The 22,328-nt window shown below is 52.8% G+C and overlaps 1 protein-coding gene across 1 annotated transcript; it reads left to right on the top strand.

Annotated features, from left to right (window-relative positions):
* On the top strand, positions 1–22,219 carry COL8A2 (collagen type VIII alpha 2 chain; the record flags this gene model as incomplete). The annotated part of the gene is made up of 4 exons (XM_080920768.1): positions 1–126; positions 9,090–9,134; positions 19,522–19,718; positions 20,301–22,219. Exons 3-4 carry the CDS (start codon positions 19,538–19,540, stop codon positions 22,217–22,219), a joined length of 2,100 nt encoding a protein of 699 aa, XP_080776894.1. The 5' UTR covers positions 1–126; positions 9,090–9,134; positions 19,522–19,537.
* Between the last annotated feature and the right edge of the window lie 109 nt (positions 22,220–22,328).

The following is a 22,328-nucleotide window of genomic DNA, read 5'->3' on the forward strand; positions in this document are numbered from 1 at the left end:
CGCGGGGCAGCGGGCAGAGCGACGCGGAGCTCTGGAGGCACGGACCCCGACGACGCCCGGGTCCCAAGCCTGCGCCATCCGGGTGGCCCTCAGGCGCCAGAGCGCTGCCCGGAGGCCGCCCTGCAGGTAAAGGCGGACAGCGTTGCTGGGGTTTGGGCCGGGGGTGCACGGGGCGGGGGGACACTCGAGGGCCGGATGCAGCCAGGTGTCCAGCCCCGACGGGGATCGATCGGTGCCTCAGGCCCCAGAGCGGGGACAGGACCTGGAGGCGACTTACACCGTGGGTTGACCCACGAATGTGGGGGTTTTCACCAGTCCCCAGGACGTTAACGACAATAGAGCCCCCCTGTTTCCTCCCTCTCCAACACTAGACAGTGGCTCCTTCACCTGTAAAACGGGAATAGCAAAACTGCCTTCGAGGTGAGGTCGAGTAGAGAGGGGGAAGTGAAGGGAGACTCAACGTTTATCTTACCTTCTCTCCCCATCTTTCTGCTATTTCTGATTCTCCGGTGACCTCCAAGTTACTTGGGTTTTCTGTCTCTACCCGAAGTTCTTTCTATTTGGAGTAACCTGGCAAACTCTACCGACACCGAAGACTGAGGCTCTGAGGAATGTCTCTGCCAGAGGCTCTGCACCCCCCACTCCCATTGAGACTCGTAGGGATTGAGGGGATTGAGTCTGACCAAAAGTGGCTGGGATCCCAGGTCCTTGGAATAGCTTTCTGGTGTCTCCACCACATGGGTCCCAGGAGGCTCCGAGGTAGAGAACCAGCTATCAGCCAGAAGACTTCTGGAGTTGAACCCAGGACAAACCCCTCTGAGTTTGCTTGGAGTGTGTGTGTGTGTGTGTGTGTGTGTGTCTGTGTATCTGCTAGAAAACACTTTGTCCGGGAGAACAGCCTAGATTCCTCACACAGAAATGCATCTGACCTTTCAGGGTACAGAGACAACCCAGAAATCTTCCTTCACTTGCCTGCCACAGAAGCTGGGGGAGGGGAGGACAGAGATGCTGGAGGATGTGCAGATGGGGTCTCTCGGTAGAGATAGCAGATCCTCACTGGCCTAGGCAAAGGGATCCACACCCCATCCCCACCCCCAGGAAGAGTGGGGGGGTGTCACAAAGAGAGCTGGCAGTCTTGGGGGGGGGGAGTCTGGCCTCCCCTTGAGCTGATGAATACAGATGGAGACTCTGATACCCAGAACCTTCTAAAAAGATAGGTCACACATACAGCCACGCTCCCTCCCACTGAGACTCACACACAATCACACACTAAATAAAGACTCAGTAGACACACACGACCACACTCTTACCACAGATGCTAAAACAATGACACGCATGTGCACACACAGTAAGCCCCATGTGGTCCAGCCAGACATACTTCCACAGGATAGTTGTACACACACACACACACTCACACCCCCGTTCACACTCCACATGCTCACTAGGGTCTCTCCGGTTTCACTTCGTCTACCCCAGTGAACGTGAGTGTTTCCACTTTGGCTCAGAGGAAGGGAAAGAAAGGAGGGAAGGGAATGTGTCTCTTAGCAAGAGGGAGGGAAAAGATACCAAACACCGCTGTCAGCCCAAGCCCCCAAACCCCACTGCTCTGGGCCCCAGCCAGACCAAAGGATATGAGCCCAACTTCCCTGCCCTGCTGGCCTGAAGCTTACTCCAGAAGTCAGTGACAAGCATGGGCCTCTTTGTAGAGAAGTGGGACCTCAGATGAGCAGGTCCTGAGGCTCTCACAGAGTTGGGTAGATGAACCCGAGGCACCAACATCTCTCATATGGAGTGCATCTATGAGCTCAGGGTGCCTGTTGAGGTACAGAGGGGAAGAACTGTGCAAGCTGGAATTCAGGGCTCAGAGTATGGGGAGAGGAACAGAGGTAACTCTGTAATGCTTTCAGTGATACAGAGAGTTTTGTTAGTTGGGACACACAGTAGGGAGTTGGGGGACCATACCGGTTTGAAGTCAGGGTTCTTAGGTTATTTTCTAGAGACCCGGGTGTGAGCTGCGTAGTGGTACCAACTGGGAGAGACTGGCTGGTCTGCGCTAAACATGAAGGGGACCCCTTCATCTTCCAGGCAAGGAGATTTTGGAGGAGGCCAGACAGTGTGAGAACAGGGATGGAAAACTAAGGAAGTGGTGACCATGAGGATGGTAGGAGGGGTTGATGAAGATGTGGTCATCTTGGGGAGAAGGGCAGTGGTGGCTCATGCCTTTAATCCCAGCACTTGGGAGGCAGAGGCAGGTGGATCTCTGTAAGTTCGAGGCCAGCTTGTTCTACAGAGCTAGTTCCAGGACAGTTGGGGTTACACAGAGAAAGCCTGTCTCCAAAAACCAAGAAAAAAAAAAAAAGAACATACTCATCTGCTTATGGGATCGGTAGAGGTCGGGCTGGGAGCCTTGCTTTGCAGCTCTGTGGCCTGTCCCCACAGGAAACATGGGATTGGCTTCCAGTCTCATAAACTACAATGACTGGGGACTGGAGCAAGGTATGGCCATAGGTTGGGGGTTGTCTCTAAAAGGCACTGAGTGTGTACAGAAGCTGGGGTGCGTCTAAAAGGCCAGAAAGCGCGCTCATGCATGCACAGACATGAGCAGGGGAAGCCATGCTCTCCGAGAGAGTTTAGATCTCTCTGTTCCCTGGTCATTTCCAGACTTGGGAGGATACCGGTAGCGGATCTCCAGTGAAGAGAGCATATGCAGGTTCAAGAGTTGGCCCTGGCGCTGCCCGCCTCTGCACCTCAGTGGAAAGGTGGGGGAGGGGTGCTCCCAGGTACCTTTGTCATCCAAGTAGCTCTCAACAGTATGCCTGCCACCTCCCTGGTTGGACCATGGAGAATAGAAGGGAGCTGGTGAACACCTTATGGGGAGAGCCAGGCCAGCATTACTGGCCATCTAGGGATGATGGGATTAGAGACATGGGAGGGATCATCTGAGGTCACAGAACAACCAGGGGCAGAAATGAGAGAAAGCAGAGGCCTGAGCTCAGGCCCTTCTCCACAGAAGCAGCCTTCTCTCACAGGCCTATCAGGGACCTGGGGTAGAGGGAACCTCACCAAACTACCTTACACTCCCTAATTTTTTTCTTTATTTTAAAAAGATTTTATTGTGCAGATTTTTTTTTGCCTGAGTGCATGTCTATGCACCACATGCATGTAGTGCCCTCGGAATCCTGAAGTGGATATTGGATCCCATGAAACTTGAATCACAGACAGTAGCTACCATGTGGGTCCTGGGAACGGAACCTGGGTCCTCTGGAAGGGCAGCTAGTGCTTTTAGCCACTGAGCCCAGACACCCTATGATTTTAATTCCTCTTTCTGTCTCTTTGAGAGAATGTGACAGTTAAGAGTTTGATGCAGATTTGTTGTTCATTAGGCTGTCTGTTGACATGTTGCTAATCCTCCAGCAATAGTACAAGGAAAGGAGCGATGGCTCGTTCAGCAGAGCAGGGTGGGTCAGACGCCAGCGTACTTGCTGAGTGCAGGGCTGGAATTCTCAGCCAGTCTATGACACCCACCTCTGGTCCTTCCCTGGGCTTGATTCTCTTCACTTTGGGAAAAGAGTGGACAACTGTCAGCATCTCCCCTATGCCACACATCTCTGTAACACTATTTCCCCCAGAGAGGAAACAATTAAGTACAGTAAGGACAGGCCCATGGGGAGACTCTGGCACAGAGAGGGCTGGGCTGTTGTTTTTAAGTATCTGAGACCTCTCAGTGGTCCCTGGCAGGGACACCTAACAGTAAGGAACACCAGTTCCTTCAAACAAGGGCTCTGAGCCTAGGATCTTGGCCTCACCTGTCAGTCCTGGTGGCTGCTATGAGACCTCAGTGGCCATGCTTCTGAGATGGGCTAGTGATGCTGGCCTGGCTCATCCTGGAAACTGAGGGGTGGGAGGCCATTTCTCCTCTGCAAGCTCTCAGAAGCCACTCTCTTCACCCCCTGCTGCCAGCATACCTATGAAGTTCCGGCTGGCCCGGAACTCTCTGTGTAGCCTAGACTGACCATAAATTCATCCTCCTGCCCTAGTCTCTTGAGAGATAGAATTTCAGGCGTGAGCTACCACGCCTGGCTGAGGCCAACTTTTTGGCACCCACCCCTTCCAGCATCTCAGTCCTTAAGACCAGGAAATTCTCCCTTCTGTCTAGCCTCCTTCTCTCCCACTGTGCTGGCTGCTGCAAAGCTTGCATGGGCCCTCCAGGCCACACTCCTGACAGGCGACCACGAGCTTATTAGTTCGTGGCAAACATTCTTTTCATAGTTCCTGGAGCACAGCAAATCCGACGCTTAGCCAGGAATGCAGAGCCCCCTCCCGAAGTGGCAGCAGGGACTGGGGAGGGGGTGGAAACCCTGGGGGTTAGCCAAATTGGGGATGAGCTGAGTGGATGTGGCAGACAGCCCCCTCCAGGAACACTGCATCTCAGCTCAGGAGCAGGATGGAGGGTTAGCTTCAGTAGCTTTGGGCTTAGCCAGCTTGGCTCCAAGCTCTGGGACCAACCTCTACCGTTTTGCTGATGAACTTGGGCAAGTGACCCATCTGTGCCTCAGTTTCTCATCTGTGAAGTGGGGTTTAGAATATTTCACATGTCTGCTGGGAGGAGGTGACATGGTGCTGACATTTTAAATGATTATAGTGGACATGTATCAAGTTCCCATATAACAATTTGCACTAAGTCCAGTACGCATAAACAGCATGTCTATTCCTCGTGCAAGTTTTAGGAAGCAGAGACTGTTTAGATATCGCTAATGAAGGAGTCAAGGCGCTGGCTAGTGGGGTCGTAAGAATACATTCAAGGAGCCAGAGAGATGACTCACAGATAAAGGTTCTTGCTCTCGAGCCTGACAACCTGAATTGAACACAAAAGACCCTCATGGTGGAAGGAGACAACTGACTCCCCAAAGCTGTCCTCTTACCTCCACACCGGCCCAATGGCACCCACAACCCTGTCCCCTAAGTAAATATATGAATACTTAAAAAAATAAGGTGTGTAATATAGTCGGGTGTGCTGACACAGGAGGATTGTGCTGTGCTCTACTTGGCTTGGGTTTCATAGCAAGACTCTGCCTCAAAACAAACAGATAATCAAAAAAGTCAGCTTCTCACTGCCTGGTTTGTTGGGCAGGAGGATCAGGACTTCAAGGTCATCCTTAGCTACAACTGAGTTGGAAGCCAGCAGGGTTAAGGAGACCCTATCTCAAACTAAACAGAACAAAACCACGTGCACACATGCTCTCCAGTGTGTGTGTGTGTGTGTGTGTGTGTGTGTTTTGTTTTGAAGATTTATGTATTTTATTCATGAGTACATTGTAGTATCTTCAGACACACCAGAAGAAGGCATCAGATCCCATTACAGATGGTCGTGAGCCACCATGTGGCTGCTGCGAATTGAACTCAGAACCTCTGGAAGAGCAGAGTGGTTCTTGAACGTATGCTTTTTTAAAAAAATAAGACACTGGGTTTGGAGGGATGGCTCAGTGGTTAAGAGCACTTGCTGCTCTTGCAGAGGACCTAGATTCTGTTCCCAGCACCAACATGGCTGCTCACACTCACCCATAACTCAGTTCCAGGCCCAGACTCTCTCTTTGGGCTTCTGAGGGCACCAGACAAGCAGGTGGCGTGTATATATATTACTTCCAGGCAAAACATTCGTACAGAAACAAATAAACCTGAACCAGAAATGTTTGAATTGGGACCGTACCCTTGACCTGCCCATAGTAGGTGCCCCCTGGCCAGCACCACCCTGCAAGGAGCAGAATTTTTCTCCCAGGGCCATTGGAAATCCTCAGGACCTGCTTTTGGAACACTGTGGTGAGAGCTGGGCCTGACACCAGGCTAGCCCCATTTGGGGAATTGGCAGCTCTCAGAAGCTTCTAGGTGGGGATGAAAGCTGTTTCTCCCACATCTGGTGTTGGATTTAGCTGTGCAAAGGGGAGATGTCACCAGAGGAGGGAGAGGATTAAGACATAGAGAACACAGCCTCTTTGAAGAAAGCTCAGACAGGGCCCTGGTGCGCCCCGCCCATCTACCCTGCTCTCTACTTTGTAGAATCTTGGGAGGCTCTCAGTTGAGGCTGTCCACTCTGTGACCAGTGTTTCTGTCCATAGTTGTGTTATCTGGGTTGAGGTGGCAGCTTGGGTAGGGTAGAGTGGATTTAGCAAACAGGACCCTAATCTGAAGGAAGCCCAAGTATGGGGGCAGTGGCCCCTTAAGGACTGGCCAGACCTGCTGCCTTTAAGGTAGACCTTGGAGACTGGATTTGGCTCCTCTGGGCCTCGAAGATCCTTCTCAATGAAACCGGGCAGGAGTTCCAGCCTTGCAGACCTGGAGGAGGTGGCGAAGGTATGCTGAGGGTGGGGGTAAAGGGGAAGTGAGGTGGTTTAGTGGGTTCAGAGGCTTTCTTCCAAGCCTGAGGACCTGAGTTCAATCTCAAGATGCAGATGGTGGAAGGAGAGAAATGACTCTTGAAAATGAAGTCTGATCACCGCGTGTAGTGGCCTTTGATCCAGCCCTCAGGTGGCAGAGGCAGGCAGATCTCTGAGTTTGAGGCCAGCCTGGTTTACAGAGTAAGTTTCAGGACAGCCAGGGATATAGAGAGAAACTTTGCCTTAAAAAAAAAAAAGAAAGAAAGAAAAGAAAAGAAAATTATTTTTTTGACCTGCACATTGGTGAGCGGAGGCATGTATGACTCTCCCCCACAATAATGAAAAATGTAGTTAAAACATTTTTAAAGTTATGCCTGGGATGTGGCCAATGCTGTTCTGTGAATAGCATGGATTTAAGGTTTATTATTTGTTTTGTTGTTCATGTTAGATGTTCTTGGGATTTAGACACTGTTATTAGACAAGCATGTGCAGCCAGCTTTGGGATAGACCCAGATCTCTTGACCCAGATACTCAAGGCTTTCCTCAGCTGAACCCAGGCAGCCCTCTCAAGCAAAGTCACCTGTTTGAGGCCTGCGCCAGCAAAATGGTTTAGCAGGTACAAAAATGGTTGCAGTATTAGCCCAGTGACCTGAGTTTGGCTCCCAGAGCCCAGGGTGGAAGGAGAGACTCAGTCTCTCCAAGTTGCCCTTTGACCCCAAGCACATGTGTATACATGGGTGCATGAGCAAAGATTTAAAGGGGGGGGGTCGCTGGCTCAGTGGTTAAGGCCACTTGGCCTTGGACTACATCTGTAGGTCCCGTAGCTGAAGATAACCTTGAGTTTCTGATCCTCTGGCTTCTACCTCTTAAGAACTGGGATTACAGATATGCGCTCACACACTGAGTTTATGTGGTGCATGTGGTGTTGGGGATTGAGTTCAGGGCTTTTGAGCTAGGTAAATACTAACTGAACTATATCCCTAGGGCCAGCTTGTGTATGTTTACATGTGTGTGCTGGGGATGGAACTCAATCTTATGCTTGGCCAGTGAGCTCAATCCTATCTCCCTAGATTTTTTTTTTTTAAAGTCCCCTTTGTCCCTTGTGTATGTTTAGGATTCTGCCACACACCAGTTCTCCTGGCCTGGATGACCAGTCCTCACCTCCGAACAGCTCAGTTCATATTTGTAGCCAAAACTCAGGTCTAGCTAAGATCAAATGCCCCACTCCCACCCCCAGCGAGGAGGAGCTGATGGCAGGGGGTTTGTACTGAGCGGTACAGACTGCCCAGCCAGGCCCCAGCAGCCAGGCCAGAAGTTTAGAAAGTGGTCTCTGCTGGGGTTCTGGTGTTTACTGTAGCCGGGCTGTTCAGGGCTCAGCAAGGTGGAGAGCCGGCCAGGAGCCGCAGGCTTTGGCATCAGGCTGTTCGTGCAGCTACAGAGAAGGCCAGGCTGTCAGAGTTTCCATGGGATCGGGCAGAGGCAAGCAAGCAGCTTGGGGAGAGAGTGACGAAGCCTCCCTCTTCTTGCCAGGTGGGCTGGCTGGGTGTCCCCTCTTTATTCTCTCAGAAGTCATGTCTGGGTCTGAATGTCATGGCCCCCAACTCCTCTAAATACCTAGACTGGGGTTTTTTACAAGTGTTTGGAGACCAAGGTCTCATGTAGCTCCAGCTAGCCTTGAACTCACATTGTGGATAAAAATGACCTGATTCTACTGTCTTCACCTTGCAAGTCAAGGGCTGGGCTGAAAGGCATGTATCAGGCACCGTACCAGATTTATGCAGTACTGGGGATGGAACTAAGTACCCTGTGCGTATCAGGCAAGCATTCTCCCAACTGTCTTATATCCTAAGCCCTGAACCTGGTACCATGTTTGGTTGAGGCACAACTGGAGGCTCTGAAGCTCTGGCTGCTCCTGCCTCCCCACTGCCTTATATGCCTCCCCATTGATTGCTAGCGAAGGCAGGTGTGACTTCCAAAGCTTGTCTCCCTGACACAGAACTCCTGCTGGTCTCCAACTCCAAAGGCTTCTAGACCATCCCAGAATCTCCCAGACAGATAACCACAGCCTGAAATTCCTTTACTCACCTCATCTGCCGCTCAGATTACTATTCCTTTTTCAGAATTCAGCCCCAAAGCCCCTTCTTCCACACAGCCTTCTGGAGGAAGCTCACTGGGGATTGGAGGAACAGTGTGCCCTTCTCTGAGCTTCTACAACCCAGAGATCTTAGCCAATTGTGTGTGTTGGGGTGGGACTTTTTTTTTTTCTTTCTGGAGACTAGTCGTACTATGTAGATCAGACTGGTCTCGAACTCACAGAGCTCTATGGGAGTACAGAGATTCAAGGGCAAATCCTGCGGTGATGACTTTTTGACTACAGCTTCCTGCTCTTACAGGGCAGGGGTGGAGACATCAGTATGAATGTCCCTAGAGGACCATGTCCCCATCTTAGGGGCCACCCCCAGTCAAGTTTAATGTAGAGACCAGGGTTGGCTCCGACAGGGCACACAGAGGGGTTTCCTCAGTGCCTGAAACCAGACCAGTCTCTAAGCACATAGAATGAAAGAGAGGCACTTTCTAACAGCAGAGGACCCCGCGCTGAGGAGGGGACCTGCTGAGCTTCTGGTCAGGTGCCATGACTAGCTGGGGGTGTCTGACTGGGAGAGGTTTCCCTGGTTTTCTCCAGGAACCCTCTCATTTCTCCTGTCGTTTATTCCCCAGGCTCACCTCTTCTAGGACGCTCGTGGCCCCGCCCACCTGAAAAAGGTAAGCTAGATCTGGGCGTGGTTTTCTGGTACCCTAGACTCGGAAGAGCAGTGAGTTGTTCATCCTCTGGTAAACTCATTGGCTCCTGCGGCAGTAGCAGCCCCCCATCCCATGTTCGGGGTGCCCTTGCTGCCGGCTTCTCCTGCAAGTGACCTCAACGCCTTGTGCTGTAAAACCCCGGCCCAAGTCGGAAGCAGCTTTTTCTCATTTGTGAGCTATCTTGCCTCGCTCCCTGGCGCGGCCGTGTTTGCTTGGCCCCGCCTGAGTGCAGTGGCCTGGCCGCACTCCCGCCGGCTCCCTCCCTGCCCAATCCGGCCTCTCCCGTTGCCGCTGCCGCCACCACGCAGGGAAGCCGCGAGGCCCAGGAATCTTGGCCGGCTGGAGCGACAGCGGCCGAGGGTGGCGCTCCGGAAAAGGCTGCAAATGGGAACCAGAAGGCGAAGAGCTAGCTGGATGGAGGCTGAGGAGGTCCGGACTGCCAGGCTGAGGCTGGGTGGCTGGGTCTGGAGACCCTCCAGTCTGTTTTGGTCAGAGGCTCAAGAGCTCTGCTGGAAGCTAGCACAGAGTGACGTCCGCTGAGGCCGTAGCCCCTGATGGAGGGAGCCAGATGTCTTGGCTACCCGCCTGGGGGAGCGGTGGCCGTGGGTCATCTGTCTCAGCCTGGACATTCATTCTTACCTCCCTGGCTGGACGTTTGGTGGCAATGAGATGTTTCTCCAGGGGCTAGCAGGTGTCTAGACTCAAGTGGGCAGAGGCCAGGGGCCAGGCACTAAATGTAACCTGTAAGGAGGGAGGGCATTTGGCTAGCTTTCTGTTAGCCCAGGCCTGAGGAACCAGGAAGAGCCCCAGCTGCAGGCTTTCTTGAGTCCTTCTTGAATGATAGAGAAGGGAGGGCTGAGTGTGTGAGGAGGAGGCTGGGAAGGCTGAAATCGAGGGTACTCTGGGCTGTGGTGAGTTTGTCTTATCCCAAGGCGGTTAAGTCAGCTCTACTGCTAGGCTGGGTTAGTTCCGCTAGACGGCTCTGTTCCCTAAGCTGTAGTCCCCTGCGCGCACCAGGTGTGAGACGCTGGGACCCTTGAGTGGAAAGGCAGCTTGGTAGGACAGTCACCATGAGCAGAGGTATACTTGAGCTCACAGCCACCGGGGTGCTGAGGTAACCAAGCATTTCCAAAGCTTTGGGACAACCCTTACCACACATTTAAACTAGGGGACTGAGCCAGAGAGGTCCGGTAGACACCCCCCCTCAAACCCCAGTTTCTAGCCAGACCTCATCCAGGGGGGCAGATACAGAGCCGAAGTCAGCATGCATAGGTATGGCCTGTCCACACTGGCCTTGCAGAAGGCCTTGTTACCTGACCGGCAGCTCACAATTTGCCAGAGCTGGACCTGGACCTCACTCAGGGGATAGACACCTCGGTTTGTTACAAGGGCATGGGAGAGGGTAGAGTCACTTGCATAGGCAGAGACAGATACTGAGATATGAAGACAAAGAAGAGGACTTAAATGGTTCTCAGGGTCCCCTCCCCAGCTCTTAGACATGGAATGTGTTCCCACAGTGGGGCCTCAGTGATAGTTCCGTACGATGGATCTTCTCTGCATCTGCCCCCAGAAGCCACATGAAAGGCAGGACAACACAGATGTAGCCTGTGAGTGCCAGGGGGCCATCAGAGAATCCAGAGCCAGCAAGAGCCATAGGCAGAGCTGTGGTAGCAGGTGGTCCACAGTCAGGACTCGTCAGCATAGCCTAGAAGCTTGGCTAGATGCAGACAGGGTTACACCAGCCACATCTGATCTGGTACAGGCTATGGTTTGAGAACTGTTGTTGGAGTCCACATAGACAATGTGGAGGGTAACAGACAGGTTAAAAGTGGAGGGGCGGAGTGAACGGGTCCTGTGGGCTTTGGTAAACACACACACACACACACACACACACACACACACACACACACACACACACACATTTTGGAGACAGGGTCTTCTGTAGGCCAGCCTAATCACTTGAACTCACTATGTAGTGAAGGATGACTTTGAACTTCAGTCTCCTGTCTCCACCTCCCAATTGCTGGGATTACAGGTGTTCGCCACCACACACCCATGGTTTTGTGCAGGCCAGACAAGCCTACTAACAGCTGAGCTACATCCCCTGAGCCCTCAGCAAGGTCATTTATCAAACCTTTATGGAGCGTCTGGGTTGTGCCAGCCTCTGGGCTGGTCTTGCTTGTTTGTTTTTTCCAGACACGGTTTCTCAATGTAGCTCCAGCTATCCTGGAATTCACTCTGTAGACCAGGTTGCCCTAGAACTCAGAGATCTGCCTGCCTCTGCCTCCCAAGACCTGGGATTAAGGTGTGCTCCACCACTGCCTGGCTGTGCTGTATTTTGGAAAACAAGGTCTCTCTATCCCAGGCAAGGCTGTGGGGAAGGGGTAGAAGTCATAGGGAGGGCTAGAGGAGACAAGTCCACAGAACTGGATCTGTGGCTAGAAGGGAACGGAACAGAGATGTGTAGTTGTGGCTACCTATAGGTTATGTGTAGGTGACTGCTACATCAGAGCCCTCAGGAAGGAGCCAAGTGAGCTGGAGGTAGAGGATAGTCTCTCCTAACACTGCCAAGGCAAGGCAGGGGGTGTAGACTCTGTATTACCATATAAGGAAGCGATGATGTTCAGTCTTTTATCCTGGGCACCTGGGTTGCAGGGGAGAAAGGAAGTTGGGAGGAAATGACAGCTGTGTGGGAAGGTGGGGCATATGTGCAGTGAGGGGCGGAGACTGGAGACCGTGCCAGTACGTGGTGATGGAACAGAATCTGGGGTCACAGGGAGACCTGGAACTAGACGGACAGTTCAGAGACCATGAGGCTGAGCCACTGTGTGGGAAGCCTGGCAGAGGAAGAGGGTGAAGAGACCCAGCCTGGGGTCAGGCAGGGATATGCCTGGACGGTGGGTAGATTTGTGGGGCAAGAGGCAGGAAGCCACATAGGAGGCGTCCACACTGAGACCCCTAGGGTGTAGTCTGGCCTTCATCCCCTTTCTTTTCAGGACTCAGGAACAGGAAAGGGCTTAGAGTTTGCAGTGTAGGCTGAGGACCCAGGCTGCTGGGCTGCTGGCTGGGTCATGTTCTCTGCTCACCCCTGGATCCTTAGTGACATTGTTCTCTGGAAGAACCAGGGAACGGTTCTCTCTAGAAGGGCAGAAAAGAGACATTCAGACTTCATTCCTCAAGAACATATGATTTGGATGGAGGCGAGATGCCACTTTGTATCAGGAAGGTATGTGGCTGGAAGGAAGGAGTCCCTGGCCATGAAGATAGCACACCTGGAGGGTCTGGTGGCTCCCATGATCTCAGTTGATCTTTTTGCCGAGGACACTCAGAAAGGCTAAGTCACTTGCCCACTGGTGGTATCCCCCATCTCTAAGTAGCTGTGCGGGGGGGGGGGGGGGGAAGCTTTAGGAGGATTAGGAACTGCAGTCACCTGACAGGTGAGGGAAGCAGAGCCACGGGGAGACCAGAGAGAGGGGAAGAGGCTGGGGAGTGGGGACCAGGCACTGGCCGGGGCTCTGCTGAATGTCTGCCCCACAGGAAGCGGCTCACAGCATACCTGTGGTTTGGCGGACCGGCCGCCGCGCCTCCCCGCCGCTACTCGCGGAGCCGCCGTCTGGGGTGCTTGGGGCCTGGATTCTGCTGCTCGGGTCGGGTTCCACCCGTTCCCACCCCGGGGCGGGGCCACAGCAGCCTCACCCTGCGCCCTGTCCCCGGGCCCCTCGGAACCACGGGCTAGACCGCTCGGTCGGGGGTGGGGCGTGGGGTAGGGTGATGGAGCGGGAACACACCTGGGATGCGACCCTGGGGACCGGCTCCGGGAGGGGAGGGGTCGGCCAGCGCCTCCTCCCACCTGTGTCTGGACGCCCCGGGGCGCCCGCTCCCAGCCAGTCTCCTCCGCCTCTGGGAGGAGGCCAGGCTGCCCCAAAACGCTGACTTGGACGAAATGGTGTTTTACGGCGATTTGTTGAAAAGGGGGGAAATCCCCATTAAGGACTTGCAGCTGTCCAAACACCGCGTCTGCCCCGCCGCCGCCCGGGCGCAATCCCCTGAATCAGCGTCTCCTGAACGCCGTCCACCTCTGAGGCTCCGCGCCCCTGCCATCCCTGACCGCGTTCAGAGTCCACACCTCCGGAGAGGTCACCAGAGACTGTGATGGCTTGCCTAAGGTCACACAGCCAGTCATGGGCAGAGCTGGCTGGAGCCTTAGGACTCTCCTCCTGATCCTCATCCCCCCCACCCCCCTACCCCCGCTTGGCCAACCATCCCTGCTGGCAGAAGGAGCAGCAGATGAATTGTTCCCTTTGCTCCACGCTTTTGGAGTGAGACTAGGCGGTGCAGACACTCTTCAAGGGGAAATGTTGCAGCAGTCGTTGCTGTGTTCTTGATGGTTAATGGATTGAGGTAGTCTGGCCTCAAACTTGCCAAGCAGTCAAGGATGACCTAGACATTTCTGCTCTTCCTGCTTCTGCCGCCGCCCCACCCCCACCCCCTCAGGCTCCAGGTGTGGGCCACCATATCCAGCACCGTGTGTCCTTTAAGTCTCCTGATGAATTGAGCTGTGGGGCCTCACTGTGTGCCAGCTTTGCCATGTAGGGACAGGGAGAGGAGGGGTGCTAACTAGGACATAAGAGCCAATCCTGGCTCCACAAACAGAGGCTGTGTGAGGCAGCCGATGGACTGGGTGTCCCCAGCCTGCCAGAGCAAGTGAGAGTTAACCAGGTGGACCACACCAAGGAGGCAGGGGATGCAGAGGCCACAGAGTCCCTGGGCCTGGCACACAGGCCCACACAGTGCCACATCTAGGTTCATTGGCTCTTTTCTTCAGTCCCGAACAGGCTCAGCTTCCACTCCCCAGCCTTGCGCCCTCCCGGCTGAAAGAAAGAATTTTTCTTGCCACTCTCTGCTACCCTGCCTGACCCTTGGAATGTTCCAGGCTCCAATGGCAGGAAATCTTAATGGTCACAGCTTTGGTTTGTCACAGGTCTCTGTCCTAGCCCTGTCATCGCTGTCCCCCAAGCTTTTGCAAGCATTACTGTGCTTCTTTGAACCTCTGTCTCATCTGCAGACAGGCCCTGACAGCGCCTTTCTCATGGAAAAGGCCACCAAAAAAAAAAAAAAAAAAAAAAAAAAAAAAAAAAAAAAAAAAGATTTTTTGGGGCAAAATTATCTAGAACATGCTGGACACTACATTTATGGACTATTGTTTTTCTCACTCTCCAAACACACACCTAGTACAGACCTGGCCCCTAACCTCAAGGAGGGAGTCTCTCCCTCTTCCTCTCCCCTTCATCCCACATCAGTGTTGAATAGACGTCATCAGAAGGGGCACGCCCTCTTCTGGCATGCATGTGTACATGCAGACACAAAATTCAAATCTTAAAAAAGAAGAAAAAGAAAAAACACAACAAAAAGTGCCGCCTGATTTGTATGTTGCAGGCTTAGCCAGACCCTGTGCACTGGAGGCTGAGTCTTGGTATCAAATCAAAGCCTATAAGACAGGTCTCTCTCTACATCTATAGCTCAAGACTGAGCTTTACACGAATCCACTGGGCTCTGTGAGGGGATCAGCTTGAGTATGACACTCAGGGACCCTAGTGACAGGTGTCACTGTCAGGCCAAGGCTCAGGGAGAGCAGGGGTCCTTTGAGGTCAGAGAGCTGAGATTTGAACCATGGACCTTCCCTGCAGCCTATGCTTAGAGGAGAGGGATGAGAGCCACAGCACAGACCCACAGCAGAGAGGGATTTTCGTCCTCAGGCCCAGAGAAGGGATTGGAGGGAAGTTCACTCTTCACTGGATCAGATCAGTGAGTTCCAGGACAGCCAGGGCCACATAGAGATCTTGTTTCAAAACACCAAAAGCACAAAACCAAACAAACCAATGAGCACACCCCCAGAAAAACCCCAAACCTCCCCCCTCCAAAAACGACAGCCTATTGATATGTAATTCAGGGATCTTACAATTAGTTCACTTAGATGTACAGTACAGGGCTGGATCTGTGGTGCAGTAGGTAGAAATCCTCAATTTAATCTCTAGCACTGAATAAACCAAACCAGGCACAGTGGCTCATAGCTGTGGCCCAGCACTCAGGAAGTGGAGTTGGGAGCATCAGAAGTTCAAGGTCACCCTCAGCTATGTAGTGAGATTAATGACAGCATGGAATACATGAGACCCTGTCTCAAAAAATAAATGTACAGTGCAGTTTTATTTTTATTTTTAAGGTTTATTATATTTCTATAAGTATACCGTAGCTGTCTTCAGACACACCAGAAGAGAGCATCAGATCTCATTACAGATGCTTGTGAGCCACCATGTGGTTGCTGGGAATTGAACCCAGGACTTCTGGAAGAACAGTGCTCCTAACTGTTGAACCATCTCTCCAGCCCCCGTTTTTATTTTTATTTTAAGACATAGTCTCACTATATAGTCCTTACTGACCTGAAACTCTATGTAAACCAGGCTGGCCTTGAACTCACAGAAATTTGCTTGTTTCTGACTCCTGAGTGCTGGGATTAATGAAGTGTGCCTTCATGCCAAGGTTAATTTTATATATATAGGTGTTTTTCCTACATGTATATACGTATTAGCATTGCCTGATACTAGCAATGGCCAGAAGAGGGTGCTAGATCCTCAGGACCAAGTAACAAGTATTTTCAAGCCAATGTGTGCTGTGAGCGGGCAGAGTCAAGTTTAGGTCCTCTGCTGACCACTGAGCAATTCTGCTAGCCCCAGACTTTAGCTGAGATTACAGTCTGTGCTACCCAACCCAGCTCACCACCAGTTTTCAAGCATTTCATTGCTCCTATGTAGAAGGCCATATCTGTAAGAATTGTTCCCCATTGTTCCCTCCTTCAACCCTCAACAACCCCTGATCTACTTTCTGTGTCTAAGCACTTAAAGATTTATTTATTTACTTATTATAAGTACACTGTAGCTGTCTTCAGACACACCAGATCCCATTACAGATGGTTGTGAGCCACCATGTGGTTGCTGGGATTTGAACTCAGGACCTTGGGAAGAGGAATCAGTGCTCTTAACCGATGAGCCATCTCTCTAGCCCTAGTCTAAGCATAAAAAAAAAAAAAAAAATGGATTCAGAGCTGGGACATAACTCAGTTGGTTAATTACGCCTGAAACCTTGGGTTTGATCCTGAGCCCACCCACTGGGTGTCACCCTAATGTTGCAACTCTGATGCTTGTTTTTAATTCAACATATGTATTGAACAGAAAAAATGTGCCTCCTTTTTTTTTTTTTAATTTAGGGGGAAGGGAGGAGGTGCCCGAGCACACATGTGAAGCCCAGGGGAGGTTGTCAAACATAGCCATGGCTGACTTTAATTTTTTGTTTGTTTTTTGAGACAGGGTTATTCTGAGTAGCTCTACCTGTCCTGAAACTCACTGTGTAGTTCGAGGCTGGCCTCAGACTCACAGAGATCCTCTTGCCTCTGCTTCCTCAGTGCTTGGATTAGAGGTGTGCACCACCTCACTTCACCTGGCCATTTGTTTTAAGTTTAAACATTTTTTAAAGTTTCATGTGTCTATGTATTCTACCCCCGTGTGTCTGTGCACCATGTGTGTGCAGAGCCCACAGTGGCCAGAAGAGGGCATCAGATCCCCTGGAATTGGAGTTTCAGATGGTGAGAGCCACAGTGTAGGTGCTCGGGAATCAAACCTGGGTCCTGTGGAAGAACAGTCCATGCTCCTAACTACTGAGTCAGCTCTCCAGACCCTGCAGTCATCTTCTGTCCCAAGGGAGTATCTTTGGGAAGAATGTGCTTATATATTCTTTCCTGAGGCTGTTTCTGCTGGTAGCTGTTTTGTGGCAGTGACTTCTCTTAAGGGCATACTCTTGGAAAAGATCACTTTTTTAGGCTTGGAATTTGTCTCAGCTGGAAAAAATCCTTGCTTGGCATGTGCAAAAAACCTGGGTATAATCCCTAGTACCCCATAAAACTGAGTTTGGTGGGTCACACCTATCATCTCAATACCAGGCAGGTGGAGCAAGGGTCAGGAGTTCTAAGTCATCCTCTGTTGTCTACCAAGTTGACCCTAGCTTGGATTACACGAGAACCTGTCAGGAGGAGGAAGAAGGGAGGAGGAAGAGGAGGAGGAAGAACAGCCAAGTGTGGTGTCATGCACCTGTAACTTCAGCAGGTAGAAGCAGGAAGATCTCAGCAAGCTTGAGACCAGCCTGGTCTATGTAGTTCTGGGCCAAACAGAACCACACAGTGAGACCCTGTCTCAAAAACAAAACAAAAAGGGAGGGAGGGTTTCAGAATACCTGCAGCTGGGGGAGGAGGGATGGGGTGGGTGGAGATGGGAGCAGACATGGCTGGAAGGACTTGACCCAAGTGCTAGGATTGGTCCTGAGTCTGGGCAGGGGAGCCGTGGGTTGGAAGATGGAAAGGAAGGAGGGGAGCAAGCTGGAAAGATTTGTGTACAGGTCCCATGAACTGAGACCTCTTCTTGAAGGCATCAGACAGCTGTTTTGACTGGGAAAATGAAAAGAAGACCACATCCTATTTAAGAATTTGTGAAAGGAGCTAGAGAGCTGGCTCAGAAGTTAAGAACACTGGCTGCTCTTCCAGAGGTCCTGAGTTCAATTCCCAGTACCTGAATCTGTCTCACATCTGTCTGTAACTCCAGGTCCAGGGGATCTGATGCCTTCACACAGACAGACATGCAGGGAAAACACCATGGTGGCTTATAACTATCTATAATGAGAGATCTGGTCCTCTCTTCTGACCTGCAGGCATACATGCAGGCATAATGCTGTATACATAATAAATAAATAAATCTATTTAAAAAATTGTGAAGCCAGGCATGGTGGCATACACAGTTAATTCCAGAACTCAGGAAGCAGAGGCAGGCTGATCTCTGTAAGTCTGAAGTCAGCCTGGTCTACATATTAAATTCCAGGACAGCCAGGGCTACACAGAGAAACAAACAGAAAACCACTTTCTGTTGCCTGCATGGGGTTACCAAGGGTTATAATCTGACATTTGGGTGTTTGGAACAGAGTCTGGAAGAGCAGTCAGTGCTCTTAACTACTCCACGATCTCCCTAGCCTCTATGCCCAGCTATGTCCAGTTTTTTCTTTTAAATTAATTTATTTTATGTTCATTGGTGTTTTGCTGGCATGTCTGTCCGGGTGAAAGCATCAGATCCCCTGGACCTGGAGTTATAGACAGATGTGAAACAGATGTGGATGCTGGGAACTGAACCCGGGTCCTCTGGAAGAGAAGCCAGTGCTCTTAGCCTTTGAGCCACCTCTCCAATCATATGCCCAGTTTCAAAAAGCATTTTTGGGAGGCACACAAAGTGACTCAGGAGGTAAGGGCTCTTGCTTCGCAGCCTTGTGGCTTGAGTTTGATCTCTGGGACCCACATGAGAGAAGGAAAGAACTGATTCATGCAAGTTGTCTGCTGACTGCCACCTGCATGCATGCCCTTCCGTCAAATAAATTAGCAAGATGTAATTTAAAAGGCATTTTTAAAAAGCAGTGCATTGTGTGGAGATCAGGCATGTTGTTCTAGCATCCCAGCTAGGCTTGCTTTCATTTGGGGCTGTTATGGATGATGTAATGCCATGAACATTTGCATACAAGATTTGCGTAGACATTTTACCCTGTTTTATTTGCCCCAACTCCCTCTCTGGTGAGTGCATTATTCAAGCTGGCAGAACCCAGGCCTTGTTCTCTGAGCTGAGCTCAGTGCTGTGGATACCTGGGACACAAAGGGCTATGCAGCTGTCAGAAGAGGTTTTGCAGGATAGGGTCTTGAAGGATAAATAGAAGGTAAAACCAAGGCCCAGAATTCCAGGGTTCCTGGGACCGGGGAGCTGACCTGTAAGGAGTCCTGGGTGAAAGAGTAAAGGCTGCAGGGAGAGGAAGGGAAGGCGGGGCTCATGATAAGGCATTGGCTTCTGGAAGTATAGCGTCCGGAAGGACATCAAAGTGATAGAGAATCACAAGGATCCAAGTCAAGTCCCAGGCCTGTCTCCCCTGTATCATCTGGGGTTGGCAGTGACATCAATATGCCCATGTTGAGATGAGAGTTTACACCTCTGAAGAGCCCCGGTGGTAGGTACTTGGCAGGAAGCCGTCCTGCACATGGATGGCAGGGCCCTCATCTTGAAAAGGTTTGCTTTAGCAAGGGATGTACTGTCTCCTAAGGTTCTGTCTGGTTGCCACCAATACTCAGCTGGGGAGATTGGTGAGGCTCGGAAGAGGTTTAGCAGAGCGTATATACAGACCAGTGACTTTGAGATTCGCTTTTGAATAACAACTGATCCGAACCCGTGGTCCTGGTGGCTGGTTTGGTGACAGCCTTTCTCCTTTATTCCTGCAGCACATCCACGGACACCATGCAGGGGGCTCTGATGCCCCTGCCTTCGCTGTTGTTGTTGCTGTTGGGGTGTGGGCCAAGAGTGTCCTCTGGCGGCGGAGCAGGGGGCGCAGGTGGCTATGCCCCAGTAAAATACGTGCAGCCCATGCAGAAAGGACCAGTGGGACCGCCTTTCCGAGAGGGCAAGGGCCAGTACTTGGGTGAGAGCCTCCCTACTCAACCATACTCAATATCTCTCCCCCGCCCCACCCCACCTTTCCTAACTCCCTCCAGACCTTACAGAGCACAGCTCCTCAGTAAATCGTCCCACCTCCATTTATTCTTCCTTGGGCTGGTCCAGGGATTCTCCACTCTAGAGAGTGGAAACAGGCTGTGGTTGGCTGGTACAGGTGGTCTTCGTATGGGGGTAGGGCCGGGCAGGACAGTAGATTGGTAGCGAAGCAGTTTGACTCGTCTGTAATGCGGGTTATTGGCGCCACCTGGTGGTAGGATGGCCACCAGGTCTTGCAGCTATAAATAGTCTAAGTTCGTTGGTCAAGACCTGGCCAGGAAGTTGGGTACAGGGGAGCCTTGGATGAGGACACCTGCAGTGCTCTCAGGATAGCAACTAGACAGCTCTGAAGTCCCTGCATTATGAGGGACAGCTCTGGGAGTGTTCCCTATGAGCAGATACAAAGCCTGTTCCTCCGCAGCGCTCTGCAAGTCGCCATGGGGGAATGAATAGATGAAGTACCCAGACTCCATTGTCCAGGTCCCTGACTCTCCCTTTCTCTCTCTTTCAGAAATGCCTCTACCGATGCTGCCAATGGACTTGAAAGGAGAGCCAGGCCCCCCTGGGAAGCCGGGACCTCGGGGTCCCCCTGGGCCTCCTGGCTTCCCAGGAAAGCCAGGCACTGGAAAACCTGGAGTCCATGGACAGCCAGGCCCTGCTGGGCCCCCTGGCTTCTCTAGGATGGGCAAAGCTGGTCCCCCAGGGCTTCCGGGCAAGGTTGGACCACCAGGGCAGCCAGGGCTGCGGGGAGAGCCAGGGATACGAGGGGACCAGGGCCTCCGGGGGCCCCCAGGACCTCCTGGCCTTCCTGGTCCTTCAGGCATTACTGTCCCCGGAAAACCAGGTGCCCAGGGGGCTCCAGGGCCTCCAGGATTTAGGGGGGAGCCAGGACCCCAGGGAGAGCCTGGACCCCGAGGAGATAGAGGCCTCAAAGGGGATAATGGAGTGGGCCAACCAGGGCTGCCGGGGGCCCCTGGGCAGGCAGGTGCCCCTGGGCCCCCTGGGCTGCCTGGTCCAGTTGGCTTGGGCAAACCAGGTTTGGATGGGATACCAGGAGCCCCTGGAGACAAAGGTGATTCTGGGCCCCCTGGGGTTCCAGGCTCTAGAGGAGAGCCTGGAGCTGTGGGTCCAAAAGGCCCCCCTGGGGTAGATGGTGTGGGGATACCAGGGGCAGCAGGGGTTCCAGGGCCACAGGGTCCAGCAGGGGCTAAAGGGGAGCCAGGGCTCCGGGGACCCCCTGGCCTGATAGGCCCTGTTGGCTATGGGATGCCAGGAAAACCAGGACCTAAAGGAGACAGGGGCCCAGTTGGAGCCCCAGGGCTCTTAGGAGACAGAGGCGAGCCAGGAGAGGATGGGGAGCCAGGGGAGCAGGGTCCACAAGGACTTGGGGGTCCACCTGGCCTTCCTGGATCTGCAGGGCTTCCTGGTAGACGTGGGCCACCAGGATCAAAGGGAGAGGTAGGACCTGGAGGTCCCCCAGGAGTGCCTGGCATTCGAGGTGACCAAGGGCCTAATGGCCTGGCTGGGAAGCCTGGGCTTCCTGGTGAGAGGGGACTTCCTGGAGCCCATGGACCCCCTGGACCAACTGGCCCCAAGGGTGAGCCAGGTTTTACAGGTCGCCCTGGAGGGCCAGGGGTGGCAGGAGCCCTAGGACAAAAAGGTGACTTGGGGCTTCCTGGGCAGCCTGGATTGAGGGGACCTTCTGGAATCCCAGGACTCCAAGGCCCAGCTGGGCCTATTGGGCCCCAGGGTCTACCAGGCCTGAAGGGCGAACCAGGCCTTCCAGGGCCTCCTGGAGAGGGAAAAGTGGGGGAGCCTGGCTCTGCTGGTCCCACAGGGCCCCCTGGAGTTCCCGGCTCCCCAGGGCTCACAGGTCCTCCTGGGCCCCCTGGGCCCCCTGGGCCTCCTGGTGCTCCCGGAGCATTGGATGAGACCGGTGTCGCTGGTTTGCATCTGCCCAATGGTGGTGTGGAGGGGGCTGTCCTGGGCAAAGGAGGCAAGCCACAGTTTGGGCTCGGTGAGCTGTCGGCCCACGCCACTCCAGCTTTTACTGCTGTGCTCACCTCCCCCTTCCCTGCCTCAGGCATGCCAGTTAGGTTTGACCGGACTCTCTACAATGGCCACAGCGGCTACAACCCAGCCACCGGTATCTTCACCTGCCCCGTGGGAGGCGTTTACTACTTCACTTATCACGTGCACGTCAAGGGCACCAACGTATGGGTGGCCCTGTACAAGAACAACGTGCCCGCCACCTATACATACGACGAATACAAGAAGGGCTATCTGGACCAGGCCTCCGGAGGGGCTGTGCTCCAGCTGCGGCCCAATGACCAGGTGTGGGTGCAGATGCCCTCAGACCAGGCCAACGGCCTCTACTCCACCGAGTACATCCATTCTTCCTTCTCAGGATTCTTGCTCTGTCCAACATAACCTGTGGGGGGGCCCTGCTGCCCTGGCCTCCTCCTCTTTAGCGATAGAGAGACCTTTCCAGTTACAGAGTTCTCCATTGGAAGGAAAGAGCCAAAAGCTGAACAGAGGC

Source organism: Micromys minutus (assembly GCF_963924665.1).
Source record: "Micromys minutus genome assembly, chromosome: 9".
Classification (NCBI taxonomy): domain Eukaryota; kingdom Metazoa; phylum Chordata; class Mammalia; order Rodentia; family Muridae; genus Micromys; species Micromys minutus.